Source organism: Zalophus californianus, chromosome 4 (assembly GCF_009762305.2).
Source record: "Zalophus californianus isolate mZalCal1 chromosome 4, mZalCal1.pri.v2, whole genome shotgun sequence".
Lineage (NCBI taxonomy): Eukaryota > Metazoa > Chordata > Mammalia > Carnivora > Otariidae > Zalophus > Zalophus californianus.
The window spans coordinates 17,039,380-17,058,824 of NC_045598.1; the positions used below are offsets into that span (position 1 = coordinate 17,039,380).

At 45.4% G+C, this 19,445-nt stretch overlaps 1 protein-coding gene across 11 annotated transcripts in view; it reads right to left on the reverse strand.

The window, feature by feature from the left end:
- Nucleotides 1-283: 283 nt before the first annotated feature.
- The window catches only part of LUZP1 (leucine zipper protein 1), a 101,024-nt gene continuing 81,862 nt past the window's right edge, over nt 284-19,445 (reverse strand). For 8 of the 11 annotated variants that reach the window (XM_027605686.2, XM_027605661.2, XM_027605656.2 and 5 more), the window contains 2 exons: nt 5,764-8,951; nt 284-4,222 (listed from right to left, as the gene is read on the reverse strand). In XM_027605686.2, coding sequence (XP_027461487.1) covers nt 4,067-4,222; nt 5,764-8,832 — 3,225 coding nt within the window. In that variant the 5' untranslated portion in view covers nt 8,833-8,951 and the 3' untranslated portion in view covers nt 284-4,066. Of the gene's footprint in view, nt 4,223-4,976; nt 5,087-5,763; nt 8,952-19,445 lie in introns of all 11 variants that reach the window. The other 3 variants (XM_027605704.2, XR_003522098.2, XM_027605722.2) reach the window with 3 other exon arrangements.

The following is a 19,445-nucleotide window of genomic DNA, read 5'->3' on the forward strand; positions in this document are numbered from 1 at the left end:
AATAAATAGCATAGGCACCTTGAGACAGATCACTGTTTCGTGTGTGACAACAGACAAGCCTAAAACTAAGAATCCTAGCAGCTGTTTCATTGCTCCATTTAAGTCCAGTTATGTGGGTGCTAGGCGTGTCCTTCTCCAGGCCCCAGCATGTTTCCAGTCCTTACGGCATCACTAATTAGTTGGTTATTTTAAATAAAATACAGTGTGACACACGGGCTGTGCCAGTGCACAGAACAGCTGTACCCAGATGACAACAAAAATGGCATCAGTGACTCACACAGCGCACATGGAAACTAGGGAGCTTTATTGGTTACATATCGTGCTGCAGAGCCAACAGACAGCATTCGAGCCAGAGGATACATGCAGACAGGCAGCTTCCACTACACACATGCACCCAAGGAGCCCCGAGTCACTGCTCGTGGCTTCGCCCTGGTTTCCAGCAACAGGGTCCGGCCTCCTTGGTCCCATGCTTGGAGCAGGACTGTAGAAGCTGCTGCACCTAGACTCCAAGGGGCAGGGGTGAGACCAGAGCACCTGCCTGAATGAGCAGAGGTGGACTGACAGAGACCGAGGCCCCCCAGCAAAGGGGCCTCTGATGCATTAAGAGTTTTTTGAGGGCTACTTCCCCAGCCCTCCCAATCTTTCTTTAAAATACAAAAAAATAGACTTTATTCTCTTAAAAATACATTCCATTCAGTACATGTTCTGAGCTGTGAAGCAGCAGGAAAATAGGGCCCCTTTCCTATGATCTTGGGTGTGAGGCTTTGAGGAGAACCCTGTGCCCCACCTGGGGTAGTCAAAAGATAATCCCTAAAAGCAGCTCTTCCAAAGCAGTCTTGTCGGAGTAACAACAAACCCCACCTCAACAGGGACGACTGGGGACCCAGCGGCTGGGTCCCCGTTCCTTTACCGGAAAAGGGTAGCACTTGGCACGAACCCACTACATGTAAAGCACTAAAACTGCCCCAGAATGCCAGCTCCAAGCTCCAGAGACCCTCCCCACACCCGCTGAGGGGGGAGGATGAATGTGCCGACTTGCCTGTGATGGAGACTGGTGTCCTGGGCCCCACTGCAGGTCCCTTCAGCCCGTGTGCTTTCATTGCCAAGTAAAAGAAAATAGCCAGGGCTTCTTTGCCTGCCACCCCTTGCATCCTTCTCGGGGCGGCGGGGGGGAGGGGGTTGAGTACCAGAGTGGTGAGGGACTGGCCTCTGGCATTCAGCCCTCACATACTTGCTCCAACCGTGCAGCTCTGGAGCGCCAGGCTCCCTGGGCACCCTCCCACAGCCAGCCACCTGCCAGTGAGCTGGAGCCGTGCTGCAGCAGAGGCTTGTCCTAACAGCGGGTCTGTTGGCTGGGGCGGTGGGGACAGCTGGTCCATTGGACAGCTATTTCACTACCAGGTCTCCCCTTTTCGTGGAAGTTTTCCCTAGGACCCCTAACAGTGAGGTCCAGGTGGTCACACACACAGGTTGCTTTTCAGAAAGGTGCCTTCGAACTTCGGAATTTGCGAGCCAGCCTTGCCAGCCATTTGAAACCCAGAGGAACTGAGCCTCCAGCCTTCATTTGCTATTACAAATGGTATCTTCTGCAATGCTGAGGACATTTAAAAATAAAATCTATTTCGCAATGGTTCTAGAAAGTATGCCGATTAAGGAAACACAGTACTTATCCTGAAATAATGGTTACAATCAAACCCTATTGCACTCAGTTTAAGATCGCAGCCCCCAGCAAGAGGGCACCACCACTGTCCCTCCTCCACAGACCTTCTGAGGAGTGGCAGGTGTCGGTGCTGCTGCAATGTGGAAAGATCCAGACTTTGGCACCAGGAGCTACAGCACCAGAATCCAGGGCTCCAACGCCCAAAGATGTGAATTATTGGCAAAATCTTTGTAGGCATGGCTTGGCACCCTTTTGTTTCCACCAGCAGAGAAGAGCCACAGGCTTAGTTTCCTGTAACCTCAGTTGACCACGACAGAGGTCCGTTTCCTTTGGACTCTCAAGGTTGCCAACCAGTGAAGAAGAAGGGCAGGGAGGCTACAGGTGAGAGGTTGCAGCCTTGGGCAAGCTAGTTTCTGGGCAGTGACCCAGGGGAAGCAGCAGGAAGAGATTTTGAAAACAGCGTCTTAAACGGAGCCTCTGAGGCAGCACTGTAAGCAAAGAGAAGCTAGACAGCAATGCCCTTAGACTGGCAACACTCCAGAAAATGGAAGTCGGCGCAAAACTTTCCTGTCCCCGAAAGGAAGCTAGGTGTGCCCCAAGCCGCCTCCAGGGTCGCCCAGTCTGATGGCAGACACGGGCGCCACGAGCGCTGGTTCCCACACTGAGTGCAGACAGGGAAGACCAGTCACAAGGCACAGCAACACAAGACGGCCAACTGGTGTCCCGAAAGCCAGGGGACACTGTGTGCCAAGTGGGCAAGGCTGGCGCCAGAAGGGCTACAGAAGCCAGCTGACCTAATCCCTCCTCTCACAGACTAGAAAAACGAGGCCAACCGAGCTCTGCGGAGTTCATCCTCATGATGTTAAAACGTGGAAAAAATAAGGTCCAGAAAAACAAGGCAGGGGGGTAACCCCTTCCCTGAACCATCTGGATGCTACCTTCCAAAAGCATCAACCCCCCACAGGACAGTATAACCAGAATCCTCGCAGAATGCCAGATCTGGGACCCTTAGAGACCATTTCAAAGAATTCACTTTATAGATAAGGGAACTGAGGCCCCAAGAGGACAGTGACTCGCCCAAAGTCCCACAGCAAAGCCATGAAGAAAATCCCGCTTTCCTGAGCCTAGTTACACTCTCACTATGAAGGAACAGTGTCTGCACCGTTACAAGCCTCTGAAAAGGGATCCCTTCTTTGAACTGAGTGTTCTACAAAAAGCAGTGCCAAGAATATACGGTTCTTTGTAACCACGCCCCTCCCTCCCCCGTGACTGGTATACGGAAACTAATCCATTTTTATTTATGCGGCTTCCTGAAAGGTTTGCTGCATTTCGCGTTTGTACAAACCTGGGGCCTCGGTAGGCATTTATTACCTTTCCTCCAGTGAAGTCCTCCTCATGATAGTTCGCAGACCCTGAGGGCCCACCTCTGGAGGAACGCGCCAGCTTGGTAAAGTGCCATACCTCCTCCGTGGGGGGAAGGAAGAGGGACAGAGTCCATACCTTTCACGGAAATATTGCTCTGTGCAGTGACTGGGGAAATGCTTCTTCCTGCCCATCTTCCCCCTTGCTGGGCACTTGCTAGAAGGCAGAGCACGCTGGGCCAGGCCCAGTTTAGTCCGGGAGAATTCCGAAGGCTGGAAACGACGGAGTCGGCCTGAAGTCTCCAGCCAAGGGAGAGGAGCGGGCAGGGCCAGCAGCATTTTTTGGTGCCCAGGAAAGGAGATGCGTGAGGCTTGTGCGCTTCCAGGTGCCTTTGGAAGGTCAGCCGAGAGCCGGGGGGCGGGGGGGATGACATCAGTCCAGTAGGTGGGTACCCGTGTGCTCTGCCCCCAGGAAACCATCATCAGCCAGGGGGCCACGTCAGAGAAGCTTCAGCCTAAAGGTTGGTCCCACAGTCCCCCAGAAGCAGCACAGACCTGCTGCTGCCCAAGTCTGAGGGACGCCCCCAGGTGGCGCGGACCGCTGCTGGGTCTCGGCCGGTACTTAGGCCCCTAGACCAAACAAGGAGTGAACTGGAAGAAACTAAGCACTGAAAGGGCGCCCTCTGACCCACCAAGGAGCAGAGAAGGGCTTTCGGCTGCTGTTGTGTGACGAGGATACAAGGGGTTTCTAGAGCTTTCCCCATTTGGGGGCCAGAGGGGCCCATCCGACCTGGGGACAGGGACAAGGAGAGAGGACTCATGCATTGGGGAAGGCCGGGCCTGGGTGACTTATGTCCAGCTTGTAGTTTCTGATCCCCTCTGGCCAACTGGCAAAAATGACCTGAGCCACAGCCTGGTCTGCCATCTCTCCCAGCCAAGGCCTGGCGTCCAGCCTCGTTAACTGGCCCGGCATCCTTCATAGGGCAGGAAGGCAGGAGAGCGGAGAAGCGGGAGCAGAGGAGACGGCAGACCTCACCCAGCAGGCTCAGTTGTCCTCGGCGCAGGGCCTGGCTGGCCGTAACCGCTCCTCAGCCCGGGCTCGCCCCGGCTCTGACGGCCCCGGCTTCGCAGGCAGCTCACACCGCTCCAGGGAGTTGTGCGGTCGCCTGTGGGCACCGAGTGCGCAGTCGTCCCCTTCCTCCTGGGCCAGAAAGGACAGAAGTGAGCTGTGGGGGACAACAGCGAGGGACAAGACACGCTCACTCCCTGCCCCAGGGGTCCTCTCCAGCCTGGCAGAGGGAGGCACAGTGTAGCAGACCAGAGCGTTAACGGCAGAGATGTGCTTTGGTCTGAGAACAGGCCAACTTAAACGTTCCTTGGAAACTAGGCCAGACTACACCCCCCAAGCTTCTGGGGCTCGTAGGGTAGGGCAGGGCCTGGAGTGGGGGTACGGCGCCGGCCCCATAAGCAGGTGCCCGGCAGTCCTTGCATTCTGCACGTGCAGACTGCATGCTTCTTGGGGTGAGCCATTTCCCTGCTTGAGGAGCAGGGAAGTACCCTGAAAAGGAAGCCGGACCAGGCTTTTCCTACTTCCCACTTACAAACTACCATAAGGCCGGTTTCCTTCCCTTTCAGGTCCTATACCTATCCCTCTTCCTCTCTCTCCTATCCAAAGCTTCAGGGACCTAAACACCGCCCCCCCCTTAACTCCTCTTCTACCAGAATTCTGCCTTTTCCGTGTTCTCACTGGTCCTTCGAGCAAATGCAGATCAAAGAACACAAACAACACGAGTGAGAACGTCGGGCTGACAGGGTAGAAAGTGCTGGATTCAGAAACAGGAATCTTAGAGATTCAAATCTTAGCTCTTCCAGTAATTCCCTCGGGTGGCCTTAGGTAATAAGGCACTTTGTGTCACTGACCCTCCATTTCTAGATCTAAAAAATGGGGATAATACCTGCCCGCGGGGCTCTTGGAGAGACTGAGATGGTAGGGAAGTGCTTTGTCAGATGTTGAGTACCCTGTGAGGACTTACAGGACATTTCAAGTTAATGCACCGTCACCTGCCTTTTAAAAAGAAGGAAACAAGGCTAAGTCCAACATGTCCTGCATCCCTGTAGGCTCCGAATCTAAAAGACACTCCCAGAGGCTTCCCCTTCACGCCCCTGACGCTCTGACCTTCCAATGAGGAGGTGGTTATGGATTTATCTATCCTGTAATGAGCCTACTGTACCAGCCCTGCCCTCAGATGGAAGATGCAATGACTCAGACAGCTGTCTAGGGCAAAAGAGAGTGACACATGGGCATAAAGCGTATCAAGGAGGCCCAGGCTAAGCCCTCGCTCTCATTCCCCACATGCCAGCAGCCGCCGAGCTCTGCTGTGGGGACCCTTTCCCGGGCTCTCCTCTCTGGGCACGGCTTCTTGTGCTTCTAGGTGCTGCTCTGGGGGGTGCTTTAAGGGGACTTCCTTTGGCTACTCTGGCAAACCCAGAGAATGGAGGCCAGATCTCTCTTCTTTTCGTGTGGCCTTCATATACAGAAGAGACAAAACCGGGAAAAGGGTTCTGGAAAGTCATGCTGCCCTCTGCCAAAATACCTTCTTCAACGTACTTCATTCTTCTTCCCCAAGGCCAAACCCACCTGATTTTCAGCAGTTCTCTGGGCACCCCAGCTCTACCAAAGGCAAGTGGAAGGAGGGGAGGGAGAGAGGCAGGGGACAGGGAGAGGGAGAGCAGGGGGCTCACCGCGCCTGCCGAGTGGTTCCAGGCTGCCGTGGTGCCTGCGTCTCCCACCCGATTCCGACGAGTGAGCACCTCGGACACGGTGAGGCTGCTGTGGCTCCTTCTGGAGGCGAGCTCGGGGGCGTCCCCTGAATTTCCTGCCCTTTGAGTGCCCTGCTCGCAAAGGTACAACCTGGGCTGTCCGAGGTCTGAACAGTCTGTGGCGGCCCTCTGGGTGTAGGCGTTGGGAGCTTCCACGTTTCTGCCTCCTCGAGCTGGGGGGTCTTCTAAAGAGTTCAAGTCTCGCCGACTCTTCCAGGCGTTCCGCACGGTAACATGCCTGGTGTCTGCAGAGCCCGCTTCTGAAGGGGCACCATGGCTTTTCCACCTGATTGTCTCTGCTGGGGGTGCATGGCTGTTTCTCTCCACGGGGTCTGAGGGCTTGATTATAATGCTGCTCCGAGAGACCACTGTTTCTGGCCTGTTCTTCAGGGGCCCATCTCCCGTTCTTTCAGCTTCCGGGAGCTGCAGGGCAATGTCATGTTTGTGAATGGAGAGCTCCAAGGGGGTGCTGATGTGGTTGCTACCTGACGGGAGCTCTGCTGGCCCAAGCTGGATGTTGCTGGTGGACGTGTGCCTCTCCCGCGGAGCCTCACCTGGGGCGGACCGAGGGCTGGGGCTGTCAGAGGGGTAGATGGTTATGCTGCTTGTCACCTTGTTTGGCCCTGGTCTGGAGGTGGACTTCTGCTTCTCCGTGGTGGCCTCCGTTCCAGATCCTCCCATGATTTTTTTCACATCCTTATCAATGATGACAGGTTTGATGATGGCCCTGGACCGCAAGGCCTCTCTGGGGCTGAAGGGCCGCTGGCTTGTAGCCCCAGCACCATTGGTATCTGGGAACTCCACGGCATTGGTGGAGGCTCGGACAGGTTTCACAGATTCATTTTCTGTTCCAACATCTTTATCAGTCTCAAACAGGGAGGTTCTAAGTCCCCCTCGGGATTTGGCTTTTTCCCTAGAGTTGGGTTGGTGTTTTGGCTCTGGCTCCGGAGTGATGGTTGTGTTTACCAACTTGGCAGTCACGAGAGAGGTTACGTCCACATCGTCATCTGAGTCTGGCTTCTCTCTGCCACTGGATTTGATGACTCGGCACCTCAGGGCCTCGTGTGGACTGCTGTCTTCCATCACAACGGCTACGGGCTGATCGATGCCTTCTTTGTTTGGGGTTGAAAAGCCCTGAAGGATGTTCTCTTGGCTTCTGGAGCTATAAGGATACTTTGATAAAAGTGGAGGCTTGGAATTTGAGGAACCGGTATCAGCCTCCTGGCCAGTGACAGCCTTTTTGCCCTTGCAGAGCCCTTCTGAGGAAGATCTTCGAGATGAGGCCAGGGACCCAATCCCCTTAGGACTGCCACAGTCTGCAGCCTGATTTAACGGACTTCCGTTGCCGGGTACCTGCCCCCTCTTGCCAAAGAGGGCCTCCGTGGAGGTGTCAGAGGCCTTGTCAGCTCTACCCAGTATGTCACTGGGAACAGATCCATGGGTGGTACTGTCACTAAATGTTCGTGTTGTCTTCTCCACTTTTCCCTTCAACCCACTCTCGGTACCTGGCTTGGGAGTACCCTTCCAAGCTTTACTGTGCTCCTGAGCAGCTGGTGGGTAGCGGCTGAGCACTGAAGGCTGCTCCCGGGGCCTCCTCCCTTCACTCTGAGAAGAGCCCGATGCATACCGGTCTTCAGTTCTCCTGGTCTCCTGAGTCCCACTGTCTGCAGCCGCCCCTACGTTGGAAGCTTTGGCTGCCCTCCTATTAGTGAAACTGGGAGAGGAAACCTGCCTGTTGCCCAGAGAATAGTTTTCACTGTTGAGCACAAACTCCCTGTTTCGATGCCTCTCCCGCTTATGCTGAGGGGACAGTTCCCGGGGCATGTGCTTGGACACAGGTGCCTCACTCCCATGGCCTCTGAACTTAGTCCTCTCGTGCCTGCCTTTGCTGGACAGGAAGGCCTCATCCCCTGCCACCTCCCCATTCTCTAACTCTTTCTGTTTCTTGATTTGGAGCTTTATCTCCTCCAGCTGGCTGGCTAAGAGTTTGTTTTTATTTTGTTCACTTAGGTAATTATCCTGAAGATCATTATTTTTGGCCCTCATTTTCTTAAGTTCTTCTTCCAAAAATTCAAAATGTTTGATTTGTGTCTTAAGTTTCTCAATCTCTTGGTTAAGGTCTTTAACTTTGTTGTCTTCCTGATTTCGGTTCTTTTCATTTTCGGATTTGTTTCTTGTCTCGTTCTCTACCTGCTTTAGATAGTCCAGAGTGCCCTTCCTTCTTGATTCTTTGCATGGCAGTGTGTTGGAGATCCCGTCCTCAATCCGTAGGTCATTCCTTTCCAGAAGATTAGAAGCATTCCTTGTATAATCTCGGTTCATTTTTTTGTTCTGCTCCAGTTTCTGAGTGAGCTCTTTTATCAGTTTCTCATTTTCTTTCTCCTTTTCATTCAAGTATTTTCTCTCACTTACAAAGCTCAGAGTTAATGATTTCAGCTTTTCTAACTCCGACACTAAACTCTGCTCAGTTTTATCCAGGCGGTCCTCGGAAGATTCCAGTTCTTTCACTTTGACCCTGAGCATTTCCAGCTCAGAGGAGATCTTCTTTGTCAGGTTTCTCTCCTCATTCAGACTCAGACAGAGTTGGGTACAATCATTCTTACTCCTGCCAAAGGCCTCCTCCAGCTTCTCCAGTTCAGCCATTCGTTTCTGAAGCCGCTCAATCTCTGATTTCAGCTCCCGGGTGAGGTTTTCTTCCTCTTCAAGCTTCTCCTTCATCAGCTGACACAGGTCCTCCGCTCTCTTAATTTCCTCATCTTTGCCTTCGATTCTCAGCACTCGCTGGCGCAGCACTTCAATCTCCGCCAGCATGCTGGAGTTGCTGCCTTCTGCCTGAATCACCTTGTCCTGCAGATCCAGGAGCTCATCCTCTGCTTTCTGGAGGTTTTTTGTGGCTTCCTCCAACTCATCAAGACGGCGGCTTAGACTCTGTAACTTAAACCGCAGGTGGCGGCTGGAGGCGGTATCCTTGTAGTTTGTAAGTTCAGCCATGTCTACTGCCAGCCGGTGTGGGCTCCTAGAGGCATCCAGTTACGCTCGAGGGGATGAGAAATGGTTACCTTTCTCTTGGCATCCACAACCTTCTTTGGCAGCTGGAGACCATGATCAGTCTATAGAAGGAAAGCAGAAAGCATGTCAGGCAGCAAATCTAACATCTGTACTTCAGCTCCCAGTTGTTTTAATTCTTGTGCCTAGAACATAGCAGGTGCTCAAATGTGTTGAATGAAATGAATTTTATTTATTTTTAAAGATTTTATTTATTTATTTGACAGAGAGAGAGACAGCGAGAGAGGGAACACAAGCAGGGGGAGTGGGAGAGGGAGAAGCAAGCTTCCCGCGGAACAGGGAGTCTGATGTGGGGCTTGATCCCAGGACCCTGGGATCATGACCCAAGCTGAAGGCAGACGCCCAATGACTGAGCCACCCAGGCGCCCCGAATGAAATGAATTTTAACAATCCTGCAGGAAAACACTGGTGCTTTATACTGAGGTGATTATCTAGTTTCATCCTAATGAAGAATTCCACAGAAGCCACATGGCAAAAATACACAGAGGAATGCCTCATTTCTCATCTTCACCATGTGCCACCTACATAATCTCAGGAGTGTCCTTAGGTTTCTGCAAATCATTAAGTAAACAGCCTCAGTTTTACTGAGTTGTAAAATGGGTATAGTGATCCCTACCATATCTCTCCCCATTATTGTTCTGAGATAATGCAGAGGAAGCTCTTGGTAACAAAGCAGTAAATAATCATAAGATTATTAAGAGCTATGACAGCTTCAGGGAAAGAAACAGATTAGTGAAAAAGAAAATCACCTCACTGGCATTAGGGAGATAATAGGACCTAGGCTCCATGAGGGGAGAAAGAAAGGGTTATACCCCTAGAGAATTTATAATTTTGAGCATGCCTTCACTTGAGTTCTGAATTCAAATTTACTGCCTTGAGTGGTCTGGTGCCTTGAGTGGTCTGGTATCAACCTGTCCTCACTGCAAATCTAACCTAAAATGGTCTCAGCCTGGTAAAATCCCTGGGAAACCTACCAGAGGTAAACAAAAAATACTCTGGAGAGATACACTCTTTACCCAGGTCACACAAGAGTCCCACAGATAAAGTCCTGCTGAACCTTGGGTTTACAATTCTAAATTACAAAACACATATGGAGGGGTGCCTGGGTGGCTCAGTCAGTTAAGCATCTGCCTTTGGCTCAGGTCATGATCCCAGGCCTCTGGGATCAAGGCCCGCATCGGGCTCCCTGCTCAGTGGGGAGCCTGCTTCTCTCTCTCCCTCTGCCTGCCACTCACTCTCTCTCTCTCTAATAAAATCTTAAAGAAAAAAAAGGACCACTGTTTTACTATGACTGAACAAAGGATACTTATACAAATAAGAACCAAAGTTCGTAAGATAGAGACCGTAAATTAAGCACATTCCAATGTTTAAAGTCATAAAAGAAGGATATCTGATTAATAGTTACTCTCAGCAAGTTTGACGCTTAGTTATAATTACTGTGTCGTCTTCCCTCAAACTACAACTTTCTGAGAACAATAGGATTCTGATTTATGACTCCCATGTTACTACCCAGCATTTTAGTTCAGAGATAAGAAAAAGATGGTATCAACTACGATTAGATTTTAAAATTAACCAAAAAGAATCACTAGAAATGGAAAATGGCAAATTAGATGCAAATGAAGAGTCCAGTGGTTGGGAAGATATATAAGGAGATTACAAAGGGTAGCACAAACTTAAAAAGATTTTGTGAAAGAAAGGCTAATGGGGCGCCTGGGTGGCTCAGTCGGTTAAGCACCCGACTCTTGATTTCAGCTCAGGCCTTGATCTCAGATTCATGAGTTCAAGCCCAGCACTGGGCTCCATGCTGGATATTAAGCCTACTTTAAAAAAAAAAAGAAGAAGAAGGAAAAAAGAAAAGAATAAAAAGAAAGAAAGGTTAATAGGTGGGGAATAAAACAAAGAGGTCCAAAAATGAGGAAGTTTAACATGTGTCCCAAAAGGAAGGAACAGAGAGAATGAGGGAGAGGTAATATTTGAAGAGCTACTAGTATTTTCAAGAGTTGATGAAAGATAGGGAGCTTATATTTAGGAAGCAAAGTCCCAACCAAGCAGGGTAAAGTTAAATCTGCACCTAGACACTTAAGTAAGGATACAGCAAAATACCACAAAGAGAAGCAACAAGAAGGAAAAGATATATGTATTCTATGAAGAAGTAACAAATGAACTAGCGTCTCAGCAGAAACCTGTATCAAATAGAAGACAAAAGACATGGTGCCATCTTTAAATTTCTAAGAGAAAATAATCATAACCTAGAAGAAAATACCCAGGGAAACTATGAAAAAAGACAGAATTAGAAAAGCCCTTTCAGAACAAAAAAAAAAAAGGAAAATAAAAACCTAAGTGTTTATTATTAACAGACCCTCACTGAAAAAGCTACTTATGGATGTACTTCAGAGTATAGAAACTGGAGCACCTGGGTGGCTCAGTCGGTTAAGTGTCAGACTCTTGATTTCGGCTCAGGTCATAATCTCAGGGTCATGGGATCAAGCCCCACTTTGGGTGCCATGCTCAATGGGAAGTCTGCTTCTCCCTCTCCCTCTGCCCCTCCCCTTGCTTGTGGACATGCTCTCTCAAAAAAATAAATCTTAAAAAAAATATAGAAAGAAACTGATCACTTAAGGTGAGCATGATATGCAAGAAGGAAAGGAAAGCAAAGAGATTTTTAAAAAAAAGATTTTATTTGAGAGAGCACACGAGAGTGAGCAGGGTGGGTGGGGGGCAGAGGGGGAGGGAGAAGCAGACTCCCCACTGAGCAGGGAGCCCGACACAGGGCTGGATCCCAGGACCCTGAGATCATGACCTGAGCCAAAGGCAGAAATTAACCAACTCAGACACCCAGACACCCCAGGAAAGCAAAGAAATTAACCCAAACAAGCACTGGTTCAGTTAAACAACAAACAAAAATCAACTGGGGATAGGAGGAGGTAGGTAGGTCAGGATAAAACCAAAAGAGAACTGAACTAAAATGCTGGGTAATAACATGTAAGTCATAAAGAAAGAAATCAGAATTCAAGTGTTCTTAAAAAGTTGTAGTTTGAGGGGAGGACAGAGTAGTTATAACTAAGTTTAGAACTTAAGAGTAACTTTCTTTTTTAAAGATTTTGTTCATTTATTTGAGAGAGAGAGCATGCAAGAGAGCACAAGCAGGGGGAGGAGCAGAGGGAGAGGGAGAAGCAGGCTCCCCACCGAGCAGGGAGCCCGACACGGGGCTCGATCCCAGGACCCTGGGATCATGACCCGAGCCAAAGGCAGACGCGTAACGACTGAGCCACCCAGGTGTCCGTTAAGAGTAACTATTAATCATCTATCTGATAAGGCATTAGTAAGCAGAATATATATATATAAAGAACTCCTACAACTTAACAAAAAACAAGTAACATAATTTCAAAATGGACAAAGGGGGGGGCGCCTGGGTGGCTCAGTCGTTAAGCATCTGCCTTCGGCTCAGGTCATGATCCCAGGGTCCTGGGATCGAGCCCCGTGTCGGGCTCCCTGCTCCACGGGAAGCCTGCTTCTCCCTCTCCCACTCCCCCTGCTGGTGTTCCCTCTCTCCCTATCTCTCTGTCAAATAAATAAATACAGTCTTTTAAAAAAAAAAAAATGGACAAAGGACTTGAACAGGCATCGCTCCAAAGATAATATCCAAGTGGCCTACAAGCACATATGAAAAGATAGTCAACATTACTAAAATTAGGGAAATGCGATCAAAATCAAAATGGGAGATCATTTCATACCCATCAGGATGGCTGCTATCAAAAAAACAAGTGTTGGTGAGAATACGGAAAAATGAACGCTTGTATACTGTTGGTGGGAAAATAAAATGGTAAAGCTTCTATGGAAAACAGTGTGGTAGCTCCTCAAAATGTGAAAAATCAAATTACCATTTGACCCAGCAATTTCACTTCTGGGTATAAGTATAAAAAATTTCAAAACAGGATCTTGAAGAGGTATTTGCATGCCTTTGTTCATGACAGCACTATTTGCAATGGCCAAGAAGTGGAAGCAACCCAAGTGTCCCATCAATGGATGAATGGAGACACAAAATGTAGTATATGCTATAGTGAAATATTAGTCTTAAAAAAGGAGATTCTGACACCTGGTATATCGTGGATGAAGCTTGAGGACACTATGCTAAGTGAAACAATCCAGTCACAAAAGACAAATACTATATGATTTCACTCATATGAGGTACCTAGAATATTCAAATTCATATAAACACAGCAGAATGGTAATTGCCACAGGCCGGGGGAGGGGGGCATGAGGAACTACTGTTTACTGGGTATGGAATTTCAGTCACACAAGAGAAAAAATGTTCCAGTTTTCACATTCACAACAATGTGAATATATACTTAACACTACTCAACTATAAATGGTGAATATGATAGATTTTATGTTATGCATTTTTACCATAATAAAAAAATAAAAAATCTTAAGGCAGGAAAGAAGTAAAAAGCATACAGAAGGTAGGGCAGACTTCCAGTTTCTAGTCCAGCATGTAGGGAAGTCATCACTGTGTCTTAACATATAAAAAGCTGAACAGACTGAAAATTCACAACTCTTCTTAGATCCATGAGAGAAATGAGGTCACAAAAACCACTTCTCCAAAAATCAGACAAGTGGATGCAGGGAATCCTAATTTAACAGAAGAGAAATTCACCAGTATCCCTGGGAACAACTGGCACCAGGGTAGGAAAATCTAAACTGCAATTGACAAATTGCTGGAGGCTCAGCCTCAACAATTCTGTGAATTAAGAACAAGAGGGAGTCTTAATCTTGGGGGGGATGCAGCACATTTTATGAGCTTTACCTCCAGGAGCTGTACAAGATTCTCACAGTGAGGATGAGAGAAAATTCCCTTGTGCATCCAGCAGGGGGAGGGTTAAAGCAAGCATTTTGAAACCAGAGCCTGCAGGAAGGGAAATACCCAACTCCAGCTCCCTCTAGCCATCCTGTACCACCTAAGGGGTGTGGGAGTTTGAGGGGAGAAGGCCATCAATAAAGGCCTCCTTAACTCAGTCTTTTTATTCAGGACATCAAGTCGTGCTTGCATCAAAAAATTACAAGGCATACTAAAAGGCAAAAAACACGGTTTGAAGAAACACAGCAAGCATCAGAACCAGACTCAGATATGGCAGAGATGTTAGAATTACCAAAAATTTAAAACTATGATCAATATGCTAAGTGGAAAAAGTAGACATCATACAAGAACAGAAGTGGAAATTCTAGGAATCAAAAAAATGTTAGAAATCAAAAACACCAACAAATGAAGAATGCCTTTGATTATCTCATTAGTAGACTAACAGAGCTCAGTAAAGGACCTCTGAGCCTGAGGGCATGTCAACGGAAACTCCCAAACCTGAAAAGTAAAGAGAAAAATTACAAAAAAAAAGAAAGAAACAGGACATCCAGTAAGTGTAGGAGAACTACAAAATGTATAACATGTAATGGGAGTAACAGAAGAAAAAATTTGAAGCAATAACTGAGAATCTCCAAAAATTAGTGTCAGATACCAAGCAGGATAAATGCCAAAAAGAAAAGACAAAAGAAAAACAAAAACCCAACACCTAGGCGTATCAAATACACACTGCATAAAATCAAAGACAAAGAAAAAGTCCTGAAAGAAGCCAAGGGAAAAACCACCTTACCTACAGAGGTACAAAGACTAGATAGAATTACATCTGACTTCTCAGAAGTCATGCAAGCCAGAAGAGAGTGGAGTAAAATATTTAAAATGTTGAGAGGGGGAAAAAACACCACCAATCTACAATTCTGTACCCTGCAAACATGAAAAAAATATTTTATACCACTTCAAAAACGAAGAAAAAATAAAGACCTCAAATAAAAATTGAGATCTGCTGCCAGTAGACCTGCCTTGCCAGAAATGTTAGAGTTCTTCAGTGAGAAGAAAAAGAATATCAATTAAAAATTCAGATCACATAAAGGGAGAGCATTAAAGTGCAAGTAAAACAGCATTTTTAATTTTTCTTACTCTTAATTGATCTAACAGGTAACAGTTTGTGGAAAATAATAGCAACGAGGGGCACCTGGGTGGCTCAGTCCGTTAAGCATCTGCCTTTGGCTCAGGTTATGAACCCAGGGTCCTGGGATGGAGCCCCTGAGCCCAGGGTCCTGGGATGGAGCCCCACATGGGGCTCCCTGCTCAGCGGGTTGCCTGTTTCTCCTTCTCCCTCTGCCTGCCGCTCCCCTTGCCTTGTGTGCTCTTTCTCTCTGTCTCGCTCTCATAAATAAATAAAATCTTTTAAAAAAATAGCAACAATGTATTCAATGGTTATAGCTTATGTATAAATAAAATGAATGACAGCAGTGAAAGGGACACAAGAGAAAGAAATACTTTATTATAAAGTATCTGTACTACTTATAAATGTACATTGCAAACTCAAGGTCAAACACTGAAAAAAAAACATTTGATATGCTAAGGACAGAAACTGGATCCATAAAAATGCTCAACTAAAGCCACAAAAGGCAGAAAAAAAAAGGAACAAAAAACAAGACCATATAATCACTTTTTAAACATCAACAGTCTAAATATACCAATTAAAGGAGATTGGTCAGAGTAGAAAAAAAATCAAGACCCAATTATACATTTCCAAAACCTACTTTAGATTTTTAAGATTTTTTTTTTTAAAGATTTTATTTATTTGACAGAGACACAGCGAGAGAGGGAACACAAGCAGAGGGAGAGTTGGAGAAGCAGGCTTCCCGCCGAGCAGGGAGCCCGATGTGGGGCTCGATCCCAGGACCCTGGGATCGTGACCTGAGCCGAAGGCAGACGCTTAACGACTAAGCCACCCAGGCGCCCCCTTCTTAAGATTTTTAAGTAATCTGAGCCCCGCATCGGGCTCCCTGCTCCATGGGAAGCCTGCTTCTCCCTCTCCCGCTCCCCCGGCTTGTGTTCCCTCTCTCGCTGTGTTTCTCTCTGTCAAATAAATAAAATCTTTAAAAAAAAAAAAAAAAAAAAGATTTTTAAGCAATCTCAACACCTAAGGTGAGGCTCTAACTCACAATCCCAAGATCAACAGTCACACTCCACCAACTGAGCCACCCAGGTGCCCTAACTTTTATTTTAATTCCAGTATAATTAACATAGAGCATTATATTAGTTTCAAGTGTACGATACATTGATTCAACAATACTATGCATTACTCAGTGCTAATCCACTTTAAATCCACTTTAAAATTTTAATAAAGATACATAATGACGAGGGGTGCCTGGGTGGCTCAGTAGGTTAAGCATCTGACTCCTGATTTTGGCTCAGGTCATGATCTCAGGGTCATGAGATCAAGCCCCATGTCGGGCTCCATGCACAGCAGGGAGACAGCTTGAGATTCTCTCTCCTTCTCCCTCTGCCCCTCCCCTGCCCCCTCTCTAAAATAAACTAGTAAGTCTTAAAAGAAAAAAAAGATAATGATTAAAGTATTGATTGTAATTGATTAATGATTAAAGGAATGATTAAAAGTAAAGGGATGGAGAAAGATCTGCCATGCTAACTAATCAAAAGGAAGCTGAAGTAGCTACATTAATTTCAGACAGCAGATTTTAGAGCAGGGAAAGACATAAATGATAAAGGAGTCTAAATTTTCCAGGAAGACATAATAATCCTTAATGTATATGCACCTAACAATGGAGTATCAAAATATGCGAGGCATAAACTTACAGAATTGCAAAGAGAAATAGATGAATCCACTACTATAGTTGGAGACTTGAGCACTCCCCTGTCAGAAATGGACAGATCCGGCAGGCAGAAAATCAGTAGGGACATAGTTGAAGTAAACACCACCATCAATCAACTGGATATAATAAACATGAATAGACTACTTCATCCAACAACAGAATACACATTCTTAAGTTCACATGGAACATTCACCAAGAGAGACCACATTCTAGGCCATAAAACACAATTAACAACAAAACAGAAATCATATACTGTGTACTCTCAGACCACAATGGAATTAAACTAGAAATCAATACCAGAAAGACAGCTGGAAAATACCCAAATGTTTGGAGATTAAACAACATGGGTCAAAGAAGAAATCTTGAGAAATTTTTAAGTATTAACTGAATGAAAATTATCAAGATTTGTGGGGTGTACCAAAAGCAATGTTTAGAGGTATATATAGCAATGAATGCATACATCAAGAAAGAAAAAAGATCTACAAGCAATAAGCTAAGGTTCCATCCTCAGCAATTAGAAAAGAAAAGCAAATTAAAACCAAAATAAACTGAAGAAAAGAAATAAAATTGAAGCACTAATCAACTGGTTCTTTGAAAAGATGGACAAAATCAAAATCAATAAGCCTCTAGCCAGGCTAATGAAGACACAAATTATTAATACCAGCAGTTAAAGAGGGGATAGCACTACAGATCCCAAGGGTATTAAAAGGATAATAAAGAGACCTGTACCCCTGAAACAAATAATACATTATATGTTAATTTAAAAAAGGATAATAAAGGATTATGATCAACTCTACACCCACAAATTTGATAACCTAGATGAAATGGACCGATCACTTGAAAGATACAATCTGCCAGAATTCACACAAGAAGGAAACAGATCATCTGAATAGGACTATATACATTTAAGAAATTATTAATCAATAATTAATAACCTTCAAAAACAGGAAACACACCAGGCCCAGATGGGTGACTTGTAATTGTAAAATACATTTAAGAAGTAATTATACCAATTATACAATTTTCTACAAACTCTTCCAGAAGTTAGAAGCAGAGAAAATACTCCCTAAATCATTCTATGAGGCCAGCATTACCCTAACACCAAAACTAGACAAAGACATTACAAAAAAAAAAAAACTAGAGATCTCTCATGAACACAGATGTAAAAATCTTCAACAAAATGTTAAGAGATCTAATCCAACAATGTGTAAACAGAATTTTAGACCATGACCATGTGAAATTTATCCTAAGTATACAAAACTGGCTCAACATTCAAAAATCAATTAATGTAATCCAGCATATCAATAGACTAAAGAAGAAAAATTACATGATCTTATCAAAAATTACAGACAAAGCATTTGACAAAATCCAATACCCATTCATGATAAAACTCTTAGCAAACTAGGAATAGAGGAGAACTTCCTCAACTTGATTTAAAAAAAAAAATCTATAGCAAGGCTGCAAAATACAAAGTTAACATACATAAGTCAGTCGCTTTCCCATATACCAGCAAGTTAAAAACGTAATACCATTTTAGAAAACACACACAAAATACCATTTACATTAGCACCCACCCCCCAAAAAAGAATTATTTAAGTATAAAGCTAACAAAATATGTGCAAGATCTATATAAGGAAAACTATAAAACTGATGCATCAAAGAACTAAGTCAATAAAGAGATATTCCACGTTCATGGATAGGAAGACTCAATATTATCCAAATGCTAATTCTCCCCAACTTGACCTACAGATTCAATGTAATCCCAGTCAAAATCTCAGCAAATTATTTTGTGGATATCAACAAACTGATTCTAAAGCTTATGTGCAGAGGCAAAAGACCCAAACAGCCAAAGCATAATGAAGAACAAAGTTGGAAGACTGACACTACCTGACCTTAAGACTTAGTATAAAACTGCTGTATTCAAGAGAGTGTGGTATTGGTAAAAGAACAAATAAATCAACAGAACAGAAAACAGAGCCCAGAAATAGATCCACATTAGCATAGTCAATTGATCTTTAACAAAGAAGCAAAGGCAATACAATGAAGCAAAGATAGTCTTTTCACCAAATGGTGCTGGAACAAATGGACATCCATATGCAAATCAATGAATCTAGACACAGATCTTACACTCTTCAAAAATATTAACTCAAAATGGATCACAGACCTAAAAGTAAAATATAAAACTATAAAATGCCTAGAAGGTAACATAGGAGAAAACTTAGATGACCTTGGGTACGGTATGGTGATGACTTTTTAGCTAGAACACCAAAGGAGTGATCCATGAAAGAAATAACTGGTAAGCTGGACTTCACTAAAATTAAAAACTTCCACTCTGCAAAAGACAATGTCAAAAAAATGAAAAGAGAAGCTACATACTGGGAAAAAATATTTGCAAAAGACCATTTGATAAAGTAGTGTAAACATAAAATGCAAAGAACTCTTAAAACTCAGTAAGAACCTGATTTAAAAAATGGGCCTTAACAAAGATTTCACCAGAGAATATATACAGATATACACCAATAAGCATATGTAAAGATGTTCCACATATCATTAGAGGAACACAAAGCAATAAGGAGATACCACTATACACCTATTAGAATAGCCAAAATCTAAACACTGACAACACCAAAGGCTAGTGAGGATGTGGAACAATAGGAATTCCCACTGCTAGTGGGAATACAAAATGATACAGCTACTTTCGAAGACAGCTTGATTTCTTACAACTAAACATACTCTTGCCATACACAATGCAGCAACAGCACTCCTTGGTATTTACCCAAGGGAGTAAAAACTGCATGCAGAGGTTTCTAGGTGCTCTATTCATAACTGCCAACACTTGGAAGCAA